Below are 20,323 nucleotides of genomic sequence, written 5' to 3'. Positions count from 1 at the left end.
TTTTAATTCCTCTGTCACATAGTTGAGATTATTCCAACCATCATATGCCCACAGCCCCTGGTAGAAAGCAATTCCAATTGGACTGATGCCAACGTTTGAGTTTTCAAATGAGTCTTGAAAGTTTTCAGTGTGTCCTTTGGCGAGCATCACAACACCTTCCATGATGATAACTGCCAGCGACAGGACCTTGGCCACCATGAAAAACACCTGCACTGACATTGAGAAGCGAACGTTAAGACAATTGACTGTCGCTAAAATAATAATCGCAGCTGCGGCCACACACTTGATGAGCAAAAATGGAGGGGCAGAAGGGCGTCACAACGTCCTGGGCGAAACTAAGCGCGATGCCAACCATACCGGCGGGTGACACAAATAACACCGAGCTGAAGATTAACAAAAAGGCGACGATTGGGCCTGATGTCCTGAGGATGTAGATGTACTCTCCACCTGATTCACGAATGACGGTTCCCAATTCAGCATAGCAAAAAGAAGCAAGTATGACCAGTAGACCGCAGCTTGCCCACACCACCAGACTGGCTCCGGGGCTGCCGATGGTGGCGAGCACAGTCTGTGGTGACATGAAGATCCCTGAGCCAATCATTGTCCCGCCAATGAGGGACACAGCTCCCATCAGGCCCACTTCACGCTTGAGGCTGAGCTTTTGCGTCTCATCTTCCATGATGATGGTTGCCGTCTTGCGCCTTTCTTCCAACTGGAGACATATGAGAATTCGGTGGCCAAGTTCCTGCTCACAGCAGCCCACAAGTTAATAATTAAGTGGGTATGGCATAGAATGTATGTAGTTTGCCAAAAGGTATCAAGAATAAGACAGTATTGCTGCATACAGGAGGTCATATGGTCTCAGGGATGCAAACGCCATGTGAACACGCCACACTGTGACAGTCAAACATTTATTTGCTAATTTTTGAAACTTCTATGAATGCAATGTGGCATCACCTTGCGGCAATAACACTAACAACTCAAACCACAGACATGATGTTCCACATTGTTTATGGACGTCTGTGACTGATTACGCATCATCAGCTGTTGCACCTGGCATGCGATCAAGTCCCACTCAGCAGCCCAAACAGTTTTCACTGGCCAGCTCATTCAGAAGGATTTATCTTCCCCTCCTGTCACAAAGAGGTGAAGGCTCTTGCTGGAGTGCAGCATTTGTCCGGCTCGCTGGGCACCAGTGATGGCAGCCAGTTTGTGGCCATCAAAGCGAGAGTATAGGGCCATGCACGTCCAACTTGCTTCCTCGCCCTGAGCCCCCGCTGTGAGCATGTTGCACACCTCGCTGTAGAAATGCGGGAAGGAGGGAAGGCCGTAGAATATCAGATTCTGAATCCCTTTGATGGTGTACCTGAACAGAAAAAAAGACGTTTCAATTTTCTATGCAAACCTACAGTTTTTAACATTTGGTTCAAAAAAGCAACTCAAAACAATTTGAAGGCAACAACACTGGTTTTCTTTTCACTAACCAAGTCAGTGGTCTGATCTCAAGGCAAATAGAGCTTGTTTTTCACTTGCTGCAGACAAAAGCGAAGGCAGCAAGAGCCACAAATGAGCAATCAGTCATTGACATTGAAGTCAATTGTGTCTGTTGTTGCTTTTACTTTTTACCAATTGCTTTCGTTAAGACTATTTTCAACTTGGATGACTAAAGAATTCAGCAAATTTGTTTTGAAAAACAGGCACAGAAATTGGAGCGTGTGACCTTAAAAGGTCCCATTGGATTATTTTCATACATAACAGTTTCTTGTGTTGCATTAAGTTGTGACCGTATTTTCTGCACTAGAAGGCGCTTCGGAGTATAAGGCGCACCTTCAATGAATGGCCTAGTTTAAAACAGTTTTCATATATAGGGCGCGTCGCATTATAAGGCATAGAATAGAAACTATAATAGTGGTTGCAGTTGCGCTATGCATCCACTAGATGGAGCTATGCTAAAGTGAGTACAATACAATACAATTTTATAGCGCTTTCAAAACTGCTAAGGCTGTAACAAAGCGATTTACAGAACATTTAAAATACTCCATCCAAGAAATCAGAATGTTGATCCATATATAAGGCGCATCGAATTATAAGGCTCACAGTCGACTTTTGAGAAAATTGAATGCTTTTAGGTCCACCTTATCATGTGGAAAATACGGTAATTTGAGTCTCAAATTCTAATCGACTGGTATCAGCTTATAGCAAATCTTCTGGATGTTTCCTTTGCCATGTAATGGCAAATTAGCCATCAGCGAGCAACACTGCGGGTGCCCGTGGGATTGTCATCTCATGACATAGATAAAAGCAGAACCATCTTGTTTTATTGCAGACTATAAACCTGACCAAAACATTAACTAGGTGTGTTAAGCATTGTCACAGCAGGAAATAGAACAGAAGCCCCGTCGCATCAAAAACCACCCGACGGGAGCACTCACCGCTTGTAGAAGTGGAAGCGTTCAGTGAATAGCATGAACTGTTTATCGCCTTTCAAGAAGAAGTGCCTTGCTCGAGACACCTCCGATTTGCTGGAATACTCGCACACGCTTACAAAGTTCATCTCCTGTTTCTTCAAGTAGTTGCGCAACCGCACGTAGTCGAAATAAGAGGGAATGTAGATCAGCGTGTGCGACATGACAGAGTCCCTGTACTGAGGCAGCACTTTATCGACAAAGAACTGAAACCTAAAGGAAGCAGAGACAAAAATAAACACATAAATAAATAAAAATCGCAAATCAATCGGTGACAAAGGTATGCCATAACCCGTAAGTTAAGTTAAGTAACTGCTGGGGCTCCCAATGCCGGGAAAGTGATACTGTAATTCCACCCTGCAGACATTACCTTTTAGTGAGGATTAAACATGAGACAGAGGGAAACAGAGAGATAATAAACACATGGACACCCCCCACACACACACTTTTGTTAACAGTGGTAGCCGCGTGCCAATATGGTTTAAATATTTCAATCCAGTGAAACATGCTTTCTTAAGGCTTTTTTTTTTGCCATATGAAATCAATGTAAAATTATTCAAAATACCATTTTAATGTAATCTTTTGTGATGCCTGAGTGGAGAATGTTGAACAATTTCATCACGCCAAGTGGGTGGTAAAACCATTGCCGGGAAGGTTCACCCTACCGTGCATCATGATTCAGGAAGCTGTCAGAGGAGAACATTTGGAAGACGTGGGGCAGCTGAACAAGAACTTGGCATATGGATCCTGTTTTGGGGATGTTCTTCACTGAGATCTGGGGGAAAACACAAAACGAGAGAATATTCCAAGCGGACTGTTGGAACAGCCGAAGCTGTACATCAAGCAAGAATGGAAAAGACTTCCAGCTACAAAGCTTCAACATTTAGCATACTAACTGCTCAAATGTTGAGTAAAAAGGTGAGGTAACACAATGGTAAACATGACCCTATCCAAGCTTTTTTGGAACGTGTTGCCGCCATAAAATTCAAAGTTGATTATTTAAAAAAAAAAAAAAAAAAATCAAGTTGATCAGTTTGAGCTTTAAATATCCTATCTTTGCAGTGTATTAAATGCAATAACATGATTTGCAAATCATTGTATTCTGGTGATCTGTTTTTTCTGTTCAACACGTCACAACTTCATTGGAATTAGAAAATAAGAAATTATCATGGTGTGATTTGATACAACAGAACAGTGATTCCCAACCATGGTCTCGTGGCACTCCAGTGGGCTTATGAGACATCATCGAGGTGCCGCAACAAAATTAGTCAATTTCACGTCATGCAAAAATTACGACTTGTGAATTTCAATTGGATTTTTGTTCAGGCGGCATGGTAGTCGACTGGTTAGCAAATCCGCCTCACAGTGCAGAGGTCTGGGTTTTGATTGCGGGACCCCGGCCTTCCTGTGTGGAGTTTTTATGTTCTCCCTATGCCTGTGTGGGTTTTCTCCAGGTATTCTGGTTTCCTCTCGCAGTCAAAAAAACAAGCATGGTACGTTAATACAACACTCAACGTCAGGGATAGGGAACTTGGTTCGTCAAGAGCCATATCCTGCCTGTTTTAGATCTCTCTGTACTTCACACACCTGATTCAAACGATCAGCTCATCAGCAAGCTCTGAATCAGGTGTGCTGGAGTAGAGAGAGGTCTAAAACTCGCCCCATCTTTGCTGCTCTACATTGTCCCTAGGTGGGATTGTGAGTCAGAATGGTCGTTTGTCTATGTGTGCCCCGTGTTTGGCTGGGAACCTGTTCAGGGTGTACCCCGCCTGCATGCCCGAAGACAGCTGGGATAGGCTCTAGCACACCCATGACCCTCATGAGAATAAAGCGCCTCGGATCATGGATAGATATCATTGTTCATCTATCTGTGCCAGCAATGTGTAATGAAAGGGAAAACCATCAAATGCTCTTTCATGAGATGGCAGAAGGTACAATAAAGCTGTGTCCACCCCAAAGTCATTGCTTCCTGTGAATATATCGGCTTTGTGTTCGATTAAACAGGCAGACAGATTTCAAACTGAGTAAGTCTGTCTGTGAGTAAATTGAGACAATATCATCATTTCTGTTTTTTTTTTTTTTTTTTTTTTTTTGGTTGGCGGTGCGATTAAGAAAAATGCACATGAAATTTTTCTCATGTAAAATGTGGATGCCTTGGCTCAATAAACATTGGGAAACACTGTTATGCGTAACCAGTTTACATTTCTATTTTGGGTCTGTTCAACAAAAATTGGGCCTATGAGGGGGAGAACCTGTCCACGGTAGTTGGCACATTGTTTGGCGAGGATGTTGTTGATCTGAGGGTCCGGGATGGAACTGAACACAAGTGTTTGCCGGTAATGTCTGGCCCAGTTGTTGAGATTCCACATTCGCACCCTGGAAAAGTCCACTCCATGTGACTCTAATGGCTGCAGGTTCATGTGTTTCATCACATGCTGGTGGAGGGAGAAGAAGTAGTTATACACTGAAGCAAACTAGTCAAATAAAAGAAAATACAATAAGACGTCTATGAAGAAAAAAAAACATTTAAGAGAATGCGATTTAACAGAAATGTAAACTGTCAATCAATAATACCTCATGTAATCTACCAGTAGCTGTAAAAACATCACGAGAAACAAAGATTTCCTTCTTGTTCCTGAAGATTTTGTTTCAACTTATTGCACAGCTTGAAAACGCATTTCGAACACATATTTAAATGATGGGGCCGGACTTGTCTGTTTCAGCTCCAGCGCACATGACCCGAACCAGATAAGAGAAAAATGGCGGATAGATTGATGGATAGAGCTGTAGTACCACTAGTATTTGAAGCGGGCGCCTATACTTAAGTTCAGAGGGCGAGAGTATCCTACCAAGACGTGTTCCCAGTTCTGCATGAGGAAGACATCAGCCTGGTCGACTACTAGTATCTGGATGGAGGAGAGGAAGTCAAAGTCCCTCTTATATTCTCCTTCCACTCCCATTACTGTGCGGAGGCCCAGTGGGGATGCAATGATGATGTCAGATTGGTAGAAGGGGGAGTAGAGGCGCATGTTGCCCTTGATTATGGAGACACCTGAAGAGAGACAGCAAGCACCGCATCAGACAGAAAATCAAAAAGGGTGGACTCGTGTGGCTCTTTTTGCTTCAGCTGCACCTATCCTGAAGTGATCGTCCACATTGCCCGAGAAGATGGCGTGGTAATCGTCCGGTCTGCGCAGTTTGGCCGGTTTATCATCCGAGCCCTGTCCGTACTCGTCTTTGAAGCGCTTCTTGTTGCTGACCACCACCTTCTTGCCTTTGCTCTCCAGCAAACTGATGAGTGTGTGGACGATATGCAGAACTCCACCTCGGAAGGGCACAAGAATCAGGACCTGCCAGGTTATAAGATCATGCGTTAAAGTCAAGCAGCATTAAATAGACACAAAGATTCTGCCATCCATCTGTTTTGTGGAGTGCTTGTCCTCATTAGGATTGCGAGTGAGTTGGCTTGATCCATGGTCTGACTTCAAGTTTTATACGTGGTGACGCTGAGAGAAGTGTTACTGGCCCCATATATTCCTAATATGAGGGTCATTCAATAAATAAGGTGAATTTTTTCGTATAAGGACTTCTAATACAGATAGAAGCTTACTTTTTTTATTTCAACGTAGTCTCCCTGAACTGTCACACAATTTTCCCATCTGTGCACAAGTTTCCACAGTCCCTCAGCGTAAAAATATTTGGACTGATGTCTCAGCCAGTCGCTCACAACATGTTTGACTTCATAGTCACTTTGAAACTTTGTGCCTCTCGTGAATGCATGTAAGAGAGCAAACAGGTGAAAGTCTGAAGGAGCAAGGTCCGGGCTGTATGGGGGATGACGGAGCAGTTCCCAGCCCAGCTCGTTGATGGTCTGCACCGTTTGGGCTACTGTGTGAGGCCTTATGTTGTCATGATGCAAGATGACTCCTTCAGACAGATGACACTTGCCTTTGTTTTTGATGCCTTTCTTGACCTGCCTCAGCAGTTCACGGTAGTTGGCACGAAGTTTGGAAGTGACGATGAAGTCAAAAGTGTTGTGAGCGACTGACTGGCTGAGACATCAGTCCAAAGATTTTTACGCTGAGGGATTATGGAAGCTTGTGCACAGATGGGAAAAATGTGTGACAGTGCTGGGAGACGACGTAGATTTTTTATTTTTTTTTAAAAGTACGCTTCTATCCGTATGACAAGTCCTTATACCAAAAAATCACCTTATTTATTGAATGACCCTCATATAATACAGTATGCTAGGTTTTAGTGATAATATCATATTGAGTGTCTTCATACTACACACGTGCATTCATGGCTATGACTGTGTACTATCGTCACTAAAATTAAGGGCAAAGTAATGGCTCCAGCCCCTTGTGACCCTGAACAGGATAAGTGGTATTAAAAATGGATGGGTGGACAGAATGAAAGTTACAAAATGAATATTTACTGTCGATTTACTGGTCTTGATAATTTGGGGCAATGCAAACGAAAAACTTACATAGTGCTTGAACTGAACCCATAGCTTTGGTAACATGAACTGAAAATCGGCCAATGATCACAACTGTACATCCAACTTGTGTGTTTTTTTTTTTTCTTTCAAATTCGACAGAGAATTTTTGAATGCAAGAAGTTTGGCACGATAATTAACACTGTTAGCTACCTGTAAAGAAATCAAGTATTCACTGACTGTAGCGAGTATTTACCTTGGGCCGGGTTAGACCTTGGTCTCTGAGTTCATCTTGCAATACTTCTCCACGCTTTGCCTGCTGCTGATGCTCTTTGAGCTGAGCGTTGTGAGCCAAGACGCTGGAGTTGGCTTTCAGCACGTGGTTGAGAACATGGAGGCAGTAAGCGTTTCGAACCTGCGGGCCCACCTTCAAAGGGCAGGTCTCTGAGTAGTAGAGGTCTTTGTATGTTCCCATTAGAGCCAACAGCTCCAGCTGGAGAGGACTCGCCTCCTCAGCTTCATCCTTGGAGTTTCCAGACACGTTCATATTCTTGCAACCGGCTTCCAAGAGTTTGTGGAAGGCTGGGAGCTCAGTGTCTTTGGAAGAGCTGATGGGGCCGAACCTCTCCAAGGGAGTGACGCAGAGAAGCGAGCCAAATTTTGGCCACTGAGTTCAGCAAAATAAAGCAACAACAAAAGAATTGTTTTTTTTTTAATGATTTAAAAGCCCACAGTGCAGATTATGTTTCAGTGAGTACCGTGATCTGGGCCTTTGCTTTGCTGCCTGATGTAATTTTTTGCACATCATCTTCACTCAGCTCTGTGCCCAAATGCTGGAAAAACATATCTGGAAGTACAAATTACACATTCAGTACATGTCTTTTTCTTCAAGTTCTGAAAAATATCAAATCAGTTGGATCAACATGTTTCTTCTTTGCTCCTCACCTTTGTCTTGGTCAGCAACATCAACAACCTCCTCGGGCCCTCTCTCATCAATCAAGTTGGTGTCCAGGCAGAATTGGGACTCATTCTCCTTGTCAATGAATTCTTCACCCCGTGCTTCCTCCTCCTCCTCGCCTTCTAATGACTGAGAAAGTGCTACGCCAGAGTCTTCGGGTTCCTCCTCCTCCCCAGCCTCTTCATCGCCATCATCTTGGTTAACACCAGCACAGTTTTCTGCAAATAACACTTTGCTTATTACAACAGTAATGAGCATAATCACAATCCATACGCATAGTTTACTCTTAGCATGCCTTCGTCAACAAGCTCCTCTTCATCTGTGCTCTCCTCTTCACTTTGGTCAATGTGGTTGGGTTGACTAAGTGTCGAAAGAAGTTTCTGATAGGCTGTTTTCTGCTCTGGCTCCTCCTCTTCCTCTTCATTCTCCAGATCATCCAGCTCAGCATCAGACTGTTCTGGGCTTGATGCCTTGAATTTTAAAATACCAGCATGAAGGGTGGAAGAAAAACAATTGGAATGGGAAAATCAGCACTGAAGTACCCCAGAAGGCGTCTTTGTGGATGTAATGTAAATGTTGTCTATGATAATACAGTATTGCTTGCGGTTGTCGAAAAAGGCGCCATTCACGATGGGATTGGCAGTGCAACGCAAATAGAATGAGCAAAGTAGTGCTGTCTGTAGGGTAATCCTTGCCCGAATCGATAGATGGCCCAGTTTCATAAAACGAAGGCACCATGGATTAGTTGACCTTGAATTCAGAGGTTGGCTCCTTGAAAAGTAGCCCTTGGGTCAAAAAAGGTTGGGCACCCCTGCTCTATATGAACAGCACATCGTCACAACAGTCAAGCGGACCCCTCAACGAAGTCACACAACAGCAATCATAGATTTCAGAACTATGTGCATACACAAGTCGACCCACATTATTAGGCTTCCCGTCCATTTTGGAGAAAATTTAAGACTTTTAAGTGCGCCTTTTGGTCATGAAAATACGGTAACAGTTGTCGTCTTGACATTTGTCATTAATTTAAACCCACTTGAAACATAAAGAATAGAATAAAAATTAGTGGTGACAGTTGAACACACAGACGCTTCATTCATTACATGTAGCAACAAAGCGACATCATCTTGAGGAGCCATGCCATTAAATGAGAGATCGAGGCGCATTGCCTCATGGCCCCAAAATATTTCTACCTTCTCCCACCTCACTACTCTGGCGGTATGTGATGAAATGAGCCCCTACACGCAGGGCTATATTTACTTCTGAAAATCCTGTGCCATATGACGTCGTTTTTTTGGGTCCGAGTCATGCGACATCAGCTTTGTGTGCATGCGTGTCACATCACGGATGTGTAGCGTTCACATTAGAAGACGCATTTGTTTTTGTAACGTGAACGAGTACACAAAAAGATCAGATTTAACACACCTAGCATGTACACAAAAATCTTAAGCGTTTCTTTTCACTTAACTTTTTTATTTTACAGCACAGAATTTATTTAGCGTTATTTTGAAATAGTTGTTTTTCAAAAATACAGATTTTTTTTTCTTGATAACTTAGTACAATCAATACATCATGTTGGTTGTTAAAAAGGCCACACATTTTGAAACGACCCACGGGTCCGGTTTAAGGGAATAGCATCACTCACCAGTTCCACTACTTGTGTCTTTAAAGATTTATCATTGACTCTGCAAAAACAAAATATCAGGGCAAGTTAAAATAGGAGAACAGAAACATACGAAATTGCAGCATCTTGTGGAAACGTTCTCAGAAATTACAAACCGCATCAAATAACTGAGCAGAAAACTTAACTTCCAACACACATTTACACTATATAACTACTACAATTTCACTGACACTATAAATATTGTACAGTAATACAGTACTATGTTGGCCAATACTGAAAACAAGCTTCCATACAGATACCGAACAGAAACCAACATCTTACTTAGCTAGTTGACTCGAAATCGTCCATTTTCAGCCTTTTAGACGTTTCCTTTGCAACTTACACGTCGTGAAATGGATGCTCCTCTCCAAACTCTTTCAAGTGTTTCTTCTGTTTTTTAGACAAACTGGTCAAAAGTTGCTTATTGTGTCTTCTTTTCCCCATGTTGACACTAATCTGTCCCACGTGAATGACGAACTCGTGTTGGTTAATCTTCAATAGCTGCGTGCTACTGCCATCTATAGCACCGGAGGAGATTTACACGTCAGACCCAGGCAGGAAGTACTGTCCTCAAAAGTGTATCGCTGGGACGGAAAAAACACACTTCGAGGGTCCTGATCTTTTTTCCCCAGCCTGTTTATTGAGCCAAGACACAGATTTCATGTTAGAAAAATTTCCTGGGTTCTGGCACATCATAAAACAAAGGTGGCACACTCCGGTTAATTATTTATGTGGAACACCATTTAATTGTCCTGCCTGTCACTGCCATAGACAGATGAACGAATGAAATAGAGAGAAATATTATCATTGCCCAACCAGTTTGGTGAATTTGGATGATTTCCTGGGGGAACACCTGATGATCTCATGGCACACTGTTCGGGAATGACCTACTTAAACAATATACATTTCACAATTTTCAGGCCATCGTAAAAAACAACTGAGGCAAATTTAAAAATAGGGTATTTGATGTCAATTCAACCTCAATATGGCATCACTGACCTACTTAAACAATATACATTTCACAATTTTCAAAAAACAACTGAGGCAAATTTAAAAATAGGGTATCTGATGTCAATTCAACCTCAATATGACATCAAAATCCAATCTTCAACATGAAATTGATGTCGTACAAAAAGCTGTTTAATATCACACATGAGCTTTCAAAGTTCATTTTGGATTAGTATTTATTTTGATATTGCTGTATGCACATACCAAAGAAGGAAGATGTTTACTTGACTTTATAAGACAATACTTAGTGTTGCTTTTTTTTTTTTTTTTGCACTTGACAAATATATTGAAAAAACGAAAACAAACTAAACTAAAGCAAATCATTGTTGAATAAATAATGACTAATACAAACTAACAAACCTGGTCTGAAAACAAAAATCAAAGCCAACTAAATTTAAAAAAACAAAAAAAACAAAAGTCAACACAAAATAGTATTATCAAAAATCCCAAACTATTCACCCTGCACCTACATTCCAAAAATGCAAGTTACCCAAGACTTGACCCCTTTGACTATCGATTTTGACTGTACCCACTCTTCCACAGTGCTTCCCTCCTGTTGAACGTGGCGTTTACAGAATGAGTGTCCAGTAGAACACCTGGGTGAGAAACTCTTCAGATTGCAGGGTCAAACAAAAGTTACAAGGGAGCAGTTAGCGCAGAAGGTCATCGGTAGTTCCTTGAGGGGTAATACTCGGTCAGTGCCAGTTTATCACACCTCTGCTCGTATGTCGTTTCGAGACAAGACACAGATATCTTCTCCTGGAAAACGGCCAGTCCATTATTGAACATGCTGATACGTATCAGTTTACGGTTTGCCCGTTTTAGCTGTTGCCATGACAGAGGCTCCTTTATTATTCAACAGTTTGGTGTCTGGTTTTTGCACTCTGGGTATTTTCGGTTCATTTTGGCACGTCGGGATGTTTGTGTTGGATATGTGCGCAGTAATTGGTTACGGCTTAGATTGAAAGAGTATGTCCGGTGTTGTTGACTGGGGTGTGAAATGTGAAGTATTGTGGTGGTCAAATGGAGGGCTCCAAAGTCAAAGAGGAGACAGTGAGGACGGTCAGGTTCAGAGTAGCATCTGCCAACAGCGGCCGTGTGTTGGCTGAGGTGTTCAAGGATGAGACACGGTGGTGCGGGTCAGTGTCTGACCCAGTGGACTTGGACAGCAGCGGCGGTCCAGAGGCGCAGCGTAGAGTCTCATCCCCTACCAGCGAGGCCAACAGCCACCTGAAAGGCCTGGTGATTGACTCTTCGATGGAGGAGAATGGAAGCGAACCTGATGACCTGCTTTTGTATGCTAGTGCCAAGAGAGAGAAGCTCTTCAGCTACACACGGCTCAATATTTGCAGCAAAAACGGGACCGTAAGAGGGGTGAGGAACAAAGTCAGCGCAGGCCAAGTGCTTTTCAACAACCTCTCCAAAATGTATTCTGTAAGTAGAAGTTGATATTTAATTAATTATTTCAATGATTTGTGGTAATTGGCACCATCGTTTTGACGAATGGGAGCAACCGTGCGATAGGATTCTTGAAAGTATGCTAGTGCATAAGAACGTCAGGATTTATGCTTGTCTTTCAGATGAAGTGATGTAGCCATAAATTGTATTCTGTCTTTCTTTAAGGGACCACTTCGTCACCAGAAAAGGAGACCTTGGGAAAAAGATTAGATTCTTTATAATTAAAGCAAGACAAACGCAGTTTGTTTCATTAATCTAGTTCTACTTTGTTAGAATACATTGTTCTGTGCTCAGTGGTCCACTCTGTGGCCCCTCACCCTGTTGTGTTTTGTTACCTTTCCGTTAATTTAGTGTGGGCTGGGCATCTCCCCAGTTTTTTTGTATATTGAATGTCTCGTGTGAATGCCGAATTTACTATGATTTTTGGGTCTGTGTGGCACACACTGACTGGACTGTGCCTTTGGAATTACATTTGATACTGTACTTTTGGTAGCTTCTTACGCACAGTAGTCACCTCATATGTTAAGATGTAATAGTAAATTAAGTTTTCTGTGTTGCAGATTTTTTGTTGGTTGCCCATTTGTTAAATAAAATAAATCAACATTTGACCGACTCTTGGGGTTAGTTATTTTCAGTTTCTCTCACTAAAGTAAATAAGGTGTAAAAAAGTTTTTTGATGTATTTTTTCCCCATGTGTTGTCTCAGTTGCAACATACTGCAGTTCACAGACAAACACATAGAGAAGTTAATAATGGTGCATAATTATACAGTCATATTAGACCACCATCGTAAAGACGACAGGCATCATGAACCGCTTTAATGTTGTGTTAGTAACGTTAGTAGTTAGGAAACGGTTATATTTCATTTTAAAGTAACTGTCATTTTCAGTGAGCTCTTAACGATTTACCATGTTGAAAAGGAATGGGGAAATTTTAAAGTGAATTAATCTTTTTATCATCCCCAAATTTGAGCTTTCGTGTCTCCTCTGAAAAGTAACATTAGGTCGGAACAAGTAACGCCATGAAACGCTTCTTCCCGTGCTCATTGCTGTTCTTGTATAAATAATGATTCTTGCATGTTGCCATTGCATCTTTTTCTTTAAACCAAACATTACAAGACAGATGATACTTTTACAGTGCATGCGTTATTTTGGATGTTGCTATATTTGGTTTCTCACCTCAACGATTCATTCGTATGATTTCTTTGGTATGGTTTTTACGCGTGAAGCTCTTCAATCTTCTGAATCCAGAGGCACTGACCGGCTCTGGATTCAGCTGAAAACGAGGTGGGTTTCCCCATTGTTGTGCTCACAAACACAGACAAGAACATATTTACAAAGCATATTTCAGGAAAAACTGCATCTTATAAAATGGGATGTGATGTGTTCAATTATTCGTGTTTGGTTGAGTTAAAAAAAAAACGCCAGATGCGCAGCAGTGTAGTGTTGTTGTTTTGGGAGGTGTGAGCGGTGCTTTCCCTTTAAGTGATTTCTGCAACAGCCTCGTCTCACTGTGTGGGCTACCTGCCTCCTGCCTACCTCAGCACCATGGAGAGCAACCCTACCAAGCGTAAACACGCCACGAACGACGTCGTCTGATAAAAGCCGCGACCCGGAAGTGCAGGTCATGCTCTGTGTGGCATAATATTCTGAACCCCGATTTGCTATCGTGTTACTGCGGAACACCGTAAAGAGGGGGCGCAAAGGGGCGGGTGGTAGTTTTGGATGCGGGCTTTCCCACACGCGCGCATCCATCTTCGAGCCACCGCATTCACAGAGTTGTCTCCCAAGTCCTTCCGGGCGTCTTGAGCTTTTTTTCCCCCTCGCTTACCTCAAACTGTAGCTGCTGTCAGTCAAGATGGGTGTGCATTAACGAGGTACTCCACGCCCCGTCATCATCATCAATCGCCGATCGGCATCATGTCTCCTCCAGCGTCGGCTGCGACTGCCAGCGAAAGCAGCACCGCCACCACCACTACTACCACCGTCGTGTTTGAAGAAGACACCAGGGAGGAGGTATCTTCTTAACGCATACATCTTGTTGTGTGTTAGGGAAGGTAAACCAATCCATGTGCATGCGTTGACGGCTTGCGATGCTAATGTGGACTCATGTGTTTTCACAGAAGGACGGTGCCACACTGTCTTCTCATTGGGTGTGCGAAAACCACCACTATCCAAAATGCAATAGTATATAAAAAGTGGGATTTGCACTGTCAACATTAGAGATATGCTAGGATTTGTGTGCCTCAATGTACAATACATACAACTCATTGCTGGAGTCCAGTGCAGCAGCCCAAAAAAACAAATTTTACATGTTGAAAATTCAAAACACTGTCACCCCACTGATGAGCCACCACGTGTATAAAAGCACATCGATGTGTGATTTCCTTTTTGTGAGGATAATCAATGGAAATAAAAGTGGGAACAAAAATTATGTAAACCTCTCACAACCACCCCCAAAAACCTATCACACACACCAAAAAGCTCTACACACACTGAACAAACCATATTTTTGGGATGAGTATTTTTCTTGTTGTGTGTTCCTCGGAGTTAACCCATTAACTTGTTAATTTATTTTGCAATAAATCCATCACATTTCCATCACTTCATCTTGACATGGCGCTCCTGTTTCATCATTTACTGTATATTGTTTATCTTAGGCCTGGCTCAATCCAACAGTGCACATCGTAAAACTGCATTGTTTAGTCACTACACGATACAGTACAGTGTGTGTGTGTGTGTGCGTGTGTGTGTGTGTGTGTGTGTGTGTGTGTGTATGTGTAGCTGGTTATTTTGGCTGGAGGGAGGTGCAGGGTGAACTTGACAAATTGTATTAGCAAAACACTGAGAAAACTAAATCCAGAACAGAGACCTTCAATCAACAAGAATCCAAAGTTAAAAAAAAAAAAAACAGCAGCCCATGGCAGACACACACAAAAAAAAAGCAATACAAACAAAAATCCATGGCAGTAAGACACAAATACTGACCAACAGAAGCAGTGACAGCAACAGAAACGATGACCCGACACTGAGTGGTCGGGCTGGGAGTCCTTTTAACAGAAAACATACGAATGACATGATGGCCAACAGTGCCGCTGTAGGTGGAGCCCTACGGAGCCACCTGTTGGTCCCAAACACATCAACCATGACAGTTTGCTCATGAGTCATGACCTTGTCTAATTGGGCCCACGTTGAGCATGAATTCTTTCTCCGATAGGCCCAATCTGGCCAGTAGGATTACAAATCATATAATCATTATAAAATAAATGAAATTTGCGATCTGCATTTTAATCCAGATTTATAGAAAAGTTGTATTGTTATTCTTCTTCGCTGTTTTTGCTGTGCACAAAAGGAATACGCTGCCAACAGAAGTGAAGTCAGCCCGAAGTGTAAATGTTTTTTAATCCAGCTTCAAAACTTTGCTCCCCCACCGTAATTTGGATTCAGGTCTTCTCATCAATCATACATCATATTTTTTTTTTAGTTATTTAGGAGACATACTCTTATTTATTCACTTTTAAATGTTTTTCTTTCAGTCTTCTCTTCATGTGTTTAAATGTTGTCAATGCGTGTCCTCTTTGTCATTTTTATAAGCCACTTTTCTTCTCGCTGCTTTGATTCTGTATGTCGTTAAGTGTTCTGTTTGTAAATGCTTGCAGGGGCTGCGCTTTTGGCTGTGTGAATCACATTCAGTTTCCTTGTGTATGAAATATGCTATATAAATAAAGCTGCCTTGCTTTGCCTTGTCTTTTGCTTGCTGTGTTCCACGTCTCGACAAAGAATTGAAATTGGCAGTGTCATTTTTTTTCCTGCTAACAAATAAATGGTAAAAGTCACTTCCAAAAAATGCACGTTACTTGGAACAACAACAATTTCAATGAATGAGCCTAAACTGAATTTACCAATTATATGTGAATGAACGTGGCATTTGAATTACTTCAAGAAACCATTTTCCGGGGATAGGAGTTGATGATAAATTAGCATGGGCGAAATACATTGATAATGTAAAAAATGAAACCAGTAAAAAATTGTTAATTCAAGAAAATAATTGACATCCGTTTAAGATATTACCAGTGAAAGAGCATTTTAAGTCAGTCTGTCTGCGGCTGTTGGTTGAGGCTGCGTAGTGTAAAATGTTAAACTAAGATGATCAAATCCGTAAGCTTTTTGGGGCAATAAATGTAAAATACTGGGATTAATTAATATATACTGATTTACATGTATCCAACTCGCTATTTATGAGGTGTGTTTTCGTCTACGCTTGGGAAATATTGTGAATGTATGTGTTTGTTGTTATTGCTTTAAGGTGTTGTCATTTTTGTTGTTTTGTTGTGTGTATTTTTTTGTAGTGGTGTATCGCACTCTAAAGATAATGGTGCAAGTGGATTCCAGAAAGAATCGCGATGCAGTCTGCCAAAACTAATGGAGATCACAATAAACGAAATGAAACATAACAAAGAACCAACAATCAAAACAATACCGGTCATGTTTGTATTTCTTACAAGGAGATCCTTGTCAGAGTTTTTATATATTTCCTTCTTTCTTCTTTCCCTGCAGCAAAAACCCCTCAAGCAATCTCTGAGCAAGTCACTGTGTCGGGAGAGTTTCTGGAAATGCCTTCTCTTGTCCGTTCTCATGTACGGTTGCATGGGAGCTATGGTTTGGTGTCATGTGACCGAGGTGACCCGCCTCACCTTTGACAGTGCGTTCAAAGGCAAATCCATGATGTACCATGACAGTCCCTGCTCCGATGGTTACATTTACATTCCTCTGGCCCTCCTGGGCATGCTCTACTTGGTCTACCTGGTGGAATGCTGGCACTGTCACGTGCAGAACGAGCTGCAGCACAAAGTCGACGTGGATGGCATTTATGAGCGAATCCAAAGAATGCAGCAAGCCAAACCTTGCATCTGGTGGAAGGCCATCAGCTACCACTATGTGCGTCGCACCAGGCAAGTCACACGCTACCGGAATGGGGACGCGTACACCAGTACCCAGGTTTACCACGAGCGAGTCAACACTCACGTGGCGGAAGCCGAATTTGACTACGGTCACTGCGGAGTGAAAGACGTCTCCAAGCAGTTGCTAAGCCTGGAGAAGTCAGCCCTCACAAAGATGCGTTTTACCAAGTGCTTCAGCTTCGCCAATGTTGAATCTGAGAATTCGTACCTGACACAGCGAGCGAGATTTTTCACCGACAACGAAGGCCTCGATGACTACATGGAGGCCAGGGAGGGCATGCACCTGAAAAACATTGAGCTGAAGGAATACATCATGGCTCTGTCCAACCCAGAGCACCACCCCTGGTATCTGTCCCATTATGTCTTCTGGTTCGCCTCATTCCTCACCTTCTCATGGCCTCTCCGGGTTTTCACAGAGTATCGAACCGCATACGTTCACTATCGTGTCGAGAAACTCTTTGGACATGATTACATTCCGGTTACGCCGTGTGAGGATCGTCCGTATTGGCGACGTATCCCTCGTGTAAACACTATCGACAGCACAGAATTGGAGTGGCACATTCGGTCCAACCAGCAGTTGGTGCCCAGTTACTCAGAGGCAGGCCTCATGGATCTAGCCCAGTGCCCTTCCAGCTTCAGTGGCATGCGTCAGAATTGTGAGCGCTGCCACAGGGCCATCAGCTGCTCTTCAGTGTTCTCCAGAAGCGCCCTCAGCATCTGCACGGGAGCCAGCTCCCGAATCCCCTTCAGCGGCAGCCGATTTTCCTTGGCGCGACGCTACGGATCACAAAGAAGCTGCTTTTGGAGGAGCGGGAGCTTGGACGAACAGGAAAGTCCCAGCGAAAACACCCGCTGTCTGTCGGAGCGCCTCACCACGGACGACGAAGAACCCCCGGACTACGACGACGCACTGTGCTACCCGCTGCTCATCGTCCACTGCAGCGAGAACTGCCACAACCACAGGTCCTTCCACAGAAACGGCTCTTGTGTGGAGACTTCATTATGACCGCATGAAAAAAACAAAAACAAATTGAGAATATCTGTAGCATACAAACACTTGGCTGCATGAGTGATACACAAATGCCTAAATCCTGAATGTGTGAATTAGCAAAGCAATAAGTGTGATTCGTGATATGTGAAACTTACACACGTACAAAGACTGTTAACACTGCACATCATTGCCATAGCTTTGAAAATCTCGATATATAAAAGTGGCATTGCAGTTGCCTCATGCAAAAAAAAAATGGACATGTCTAAAAGTTCAAATATGTGCATCATCGGTGACTAGTTACTTGGCAAGTTTGATGAAATTTTTAGCCCACGGTTGACCTACTTCTAACTACAGCAATAAATGCAAAACCCAAGTAGAATCATCCCAAGTGGAATTAAAATGAAGAATATTAGTTGCACTCATTCATATGAAAGGAAGCAGATCGAAACATGAATCTATTCCACACGATACATGCTTACTATTATTATTAGTTTACATTCAGAAGCTTTTCATTTCATTTAATTTTCAATAGGGCGTGTCCTCATTAGAGTCACCGGTGAGCTGCAGGAAACACCCCAGACTGATTGCCAGCGAATCACGGGGCACAAATAGACAAACAAGCCTTTCACTCTCTCATTTGCACCTACGGACAATATAGATTTGACCTCAAAAGAATGTTTTGGGGATGTGGGAGGAAGCCGGAGTACAGGGGGAACATGCATACTCACTCCCTTGAGAGAAATTCTATGCACTTTCGGCTACAGATCATGGACATTTTTGTCAGACTTTTACAAAAAATGTTTTTTTCTTTGGCTAACCTGAAGCAAGAGACTGAATGTTCTTAAATACCATGTACTTGATTCATGTGCATCTATCCATGTAGGATGAAAAGCACTTTTCCTCATTAGGATTGTGCGTAAGAGGTGGACAGAGGACATCCTGGACCGGTTGCCAGCCAGTCACAGACATACTCTTGTACAATGAAGTCCAATGCTGTTCCTCGGTATGCTTTTGAAAATCTCTCTCAGTTTGACTGTTATATCGGAAATTCATTTGAATTGTTTTCCCCGCATAATTGCTTGTAGAAGAATCGTCAATTAGTGGGCAGTTTATATTTTGCAAACTTTGAGTATGGTATACAAAGTACATGTATACGGCACGTATAGTGATCTTGATTTATGAAGGTGATTTTGATCATGTTGGTTGAAGATATTCTCTTCAAGCATACTTTTTTTTTTAATACCAACTGCCACGATCAGAAAATGACCTGTCAACTGTAATATCACCTGCATAAATCTTGCAGACAGAGGTTTACATTTTACATGATGAGATGGTTACAAACGTCGTGACTGCATCTTTCAAACACTGACACTCGGTCTGTATTTATCTGCAAAAAAATCATCATCAGGGCACCAGATTCATGACCGCAATTGCATAATTATGTCCTAACACAGTGTATTTCACAAACATTGCTGAATGTCAGCCACCAGCGTACATTATGTAGCACGTGTCACTTATGTAGCTATTGGAAAAGGAGTTCATGCATCACACCACATCTCTACTCTACATTTATCCAGCTCTTTCAAATGGAGTTTACTTCAATTAATGCAAATATGTTAGTGCTCATATGTTGAGACACTTGGTACACCATTTTATAATACTGATTTTTTTGTATTACATGAAACTGGTGAACATAGTCAAGCAAATATTTAATATTCAGTGTAGTCAAACCAGTATTATGCACTTGAAATGACAAAAGGCTCTGACTTGTACTGAAGCTGAATGTTGATGTATGTTGAAAATACAGTAATATCGTATTCAAAATGTATAGCAGTGGCCCCCATCTACCAGGTCTTATGTGGTATATTTGTTATATCAATGTTGTACCGGAGCATACACTGTACAACCACTGCTGTATTGCATCATATGTAACAAATCGAATTTCTTACTTGTTGTACAAATTTACATTATTGCTGTCCTATTCTTCATATTACTGTAGGCTAAAAGTGATTATATTAAAAATATGTAAGCAGTTCTATCTTATGCTGGAAATCAGTTTCTGCAATAAATGTCAGTACAAGCCTATGTGTGTTTAAATGGGCAAGGCGCAGCTGCCTCAGGGGTACAATTAAGACTCTTTGTATTGTGTCCTTTATCCATTCGTCTATTATTTTACATTGTCATCGATAGGATCACTGGGAAACTGAAGCCTTTCCCATCCTGGACTGCACCTGCAAATCACAGGGCTGTTTGAAACCAAAAAACCAATCATTCACGTTCACACTTATTGATAATTTAGTCTTCATGCAATCTATCGTGCATGTTTTGAGAGTATGTGACGAAGCTGGAATCAATGGCGCCTCCGTGGTTGGACACGCCCCCC

At 42.2% G+C, this 20,323-nt stretch overlaps 3 protein-coding genes across 3 annotated transcripts; 2 read left to right on the top strand and 1 right to left on the bottom strand.

The window, feature by feature from the left end:
* Window positions 1-995: 995 nt before the first annotated feature.
* On the bottom strand, window positions 996-11,123 carry utp25 (UTP25 small subunit processor component). The gene is made up of 13 exons (XM_019876141.1): window positions 11,030-11,123; window positions 9,868-10,157; window positions 9,507-9,546; window positions 8,157-8,331; window positions 7,849-8,079; window positions 7,662-7,750; window positions 7,160-7,570; window positions 5,599-5,815; window positions 5,315-5,517; window positions 4,718-4,900; window positions 3,131-3,240; window positions 2,433-2,678; window positions 996-1,366 (listed from the first exon to the last, which is right to left on the bottom strand). The coding sequence occupies exons 2-13, from the start codon at window positions 9,966-9,968 to the stop codon at window positions 1,111-1,113; spliced, it is 2,262 nt and encodes a 753-aa protein (XP_019731700.1). The 5' UTR covers window positions 9,969-10,157; window positions 11,030-11,123; the 3' UTR covers window positions 996-1,110.
* A 405-nt stretch (window positions 11,124-11,528) lies between these two features.
* On the top strand, window positions 11,529-12,602 carry grxcr1b (glutaredoxin and cysteine rich domain containing 1 b). The gene is made up of 2 exons (XM_019876143.1): window positions 11,529-11,966; window positions 12,156-12,602. Exons 1-2 carry the CDS (start codon window positions 11,556-11,558, stop codon window positions 12,198-12,200), a joined length of 456 nt encoding a protein of 151 aa, XP_019731702.1. The 5' UTR covers window positions 11,529-11,555; the 3' UTR covers window positions 12,201-12,602.
* A 901-nt stretch (window positions 12,603-13,503) lies between these two features.
* LOC109519515 (transmembrane protein 151B-like) lies at window positions 13,504-19,842 on the top strand. Its single transcript, XM_019876090.1, has 2 exons — window positions 13,504-14,004; window positions 16,546-19,842. The coding sequence occupies exons 1-2, from the start codon at window positions 13,909-13,911 to the stop codon at window positions 17,953-17,955; spliced, it is 1,506 nt and encodes a 501-aa protein (XP_019731649.1). The 5' UTR covers window positions 13,504-13,908; the 3' UTR covers window positions 17,956-19,842.
* Window positions 19,843-20,323: the final 481 nt, after the last annotated feature.

The sequence above is a fragment of the Hippocampus comes genome, unplaced genomic scaffold (genome assembly GCF_001891065.2).
Source record: "Hippocampus comes isolate QL1 unplaced genomic scaffold, H_comes_QL1_v1.1 scaffold252, whole genome shotgun sequence".
NCBI classification, from domain to species: domain Eukaryota; kingdom Metazoa; phylum Chordata; class Actinopteri; order Syngnathiformes; family Syngnathidae; genus Hippocampus; species Hippocampus comes.
The sequence above is the reverse complement of the archived record's forward strand: the minus strand, read 5'-3'. Positions and strand labels throughout refer to the sequence as shown.

Coding starts and splice junctions, on each gene's coding strand:
- utp25 (XM_019876141.1), bottom strand. CDS start 9,968: ATGGGGAAAAGAAGACACAATAAGCAACTTTTGACCAGTTTGTCTAAA. Junction 7,571..7,661: donor AAGCAAAGGCCCAGATCACG/GTACTCACTGAA, acceptor TGCTGAACTCAG/TGGCCAAAATTTGGCTCGCT. Junction 1,367..2,432: donor CGCTTCCACTTCTACAAGCG/GTGAGTGCTCCC, acceptor TTTTCTGTTCAG/GTACACCATCAAAGGGATTC.
- grxcr1b (XM_019876143.1), top strand. CDS start 11,556: ATGGAGGGCTCCAAAGTCAAAGAGGAGACAGTGAGGACGGTCAGGTTC. Junction 11,967..12,155: donor ACCTCTCCAAAATGTATTCT/GTAAGTAGAAGT, acceptor TCTTTCTTTAAG/GGACCACTTCGTCACCAGAA.
- LOC109519515 (XM_019876090.1), top strand. CDS start 13,909: ATGTCTCCTCCAGCGTCGGCTGCGACTGCCAGCGAAAGCAGCACCGCC. Junction 14,005..16,545: donor AAGAAGACACCAGGGAGGAG/GTATCTTCTTAA, acceptor CTTTCCCTGCAG/CAAAAACCCCTCAAGCAATC.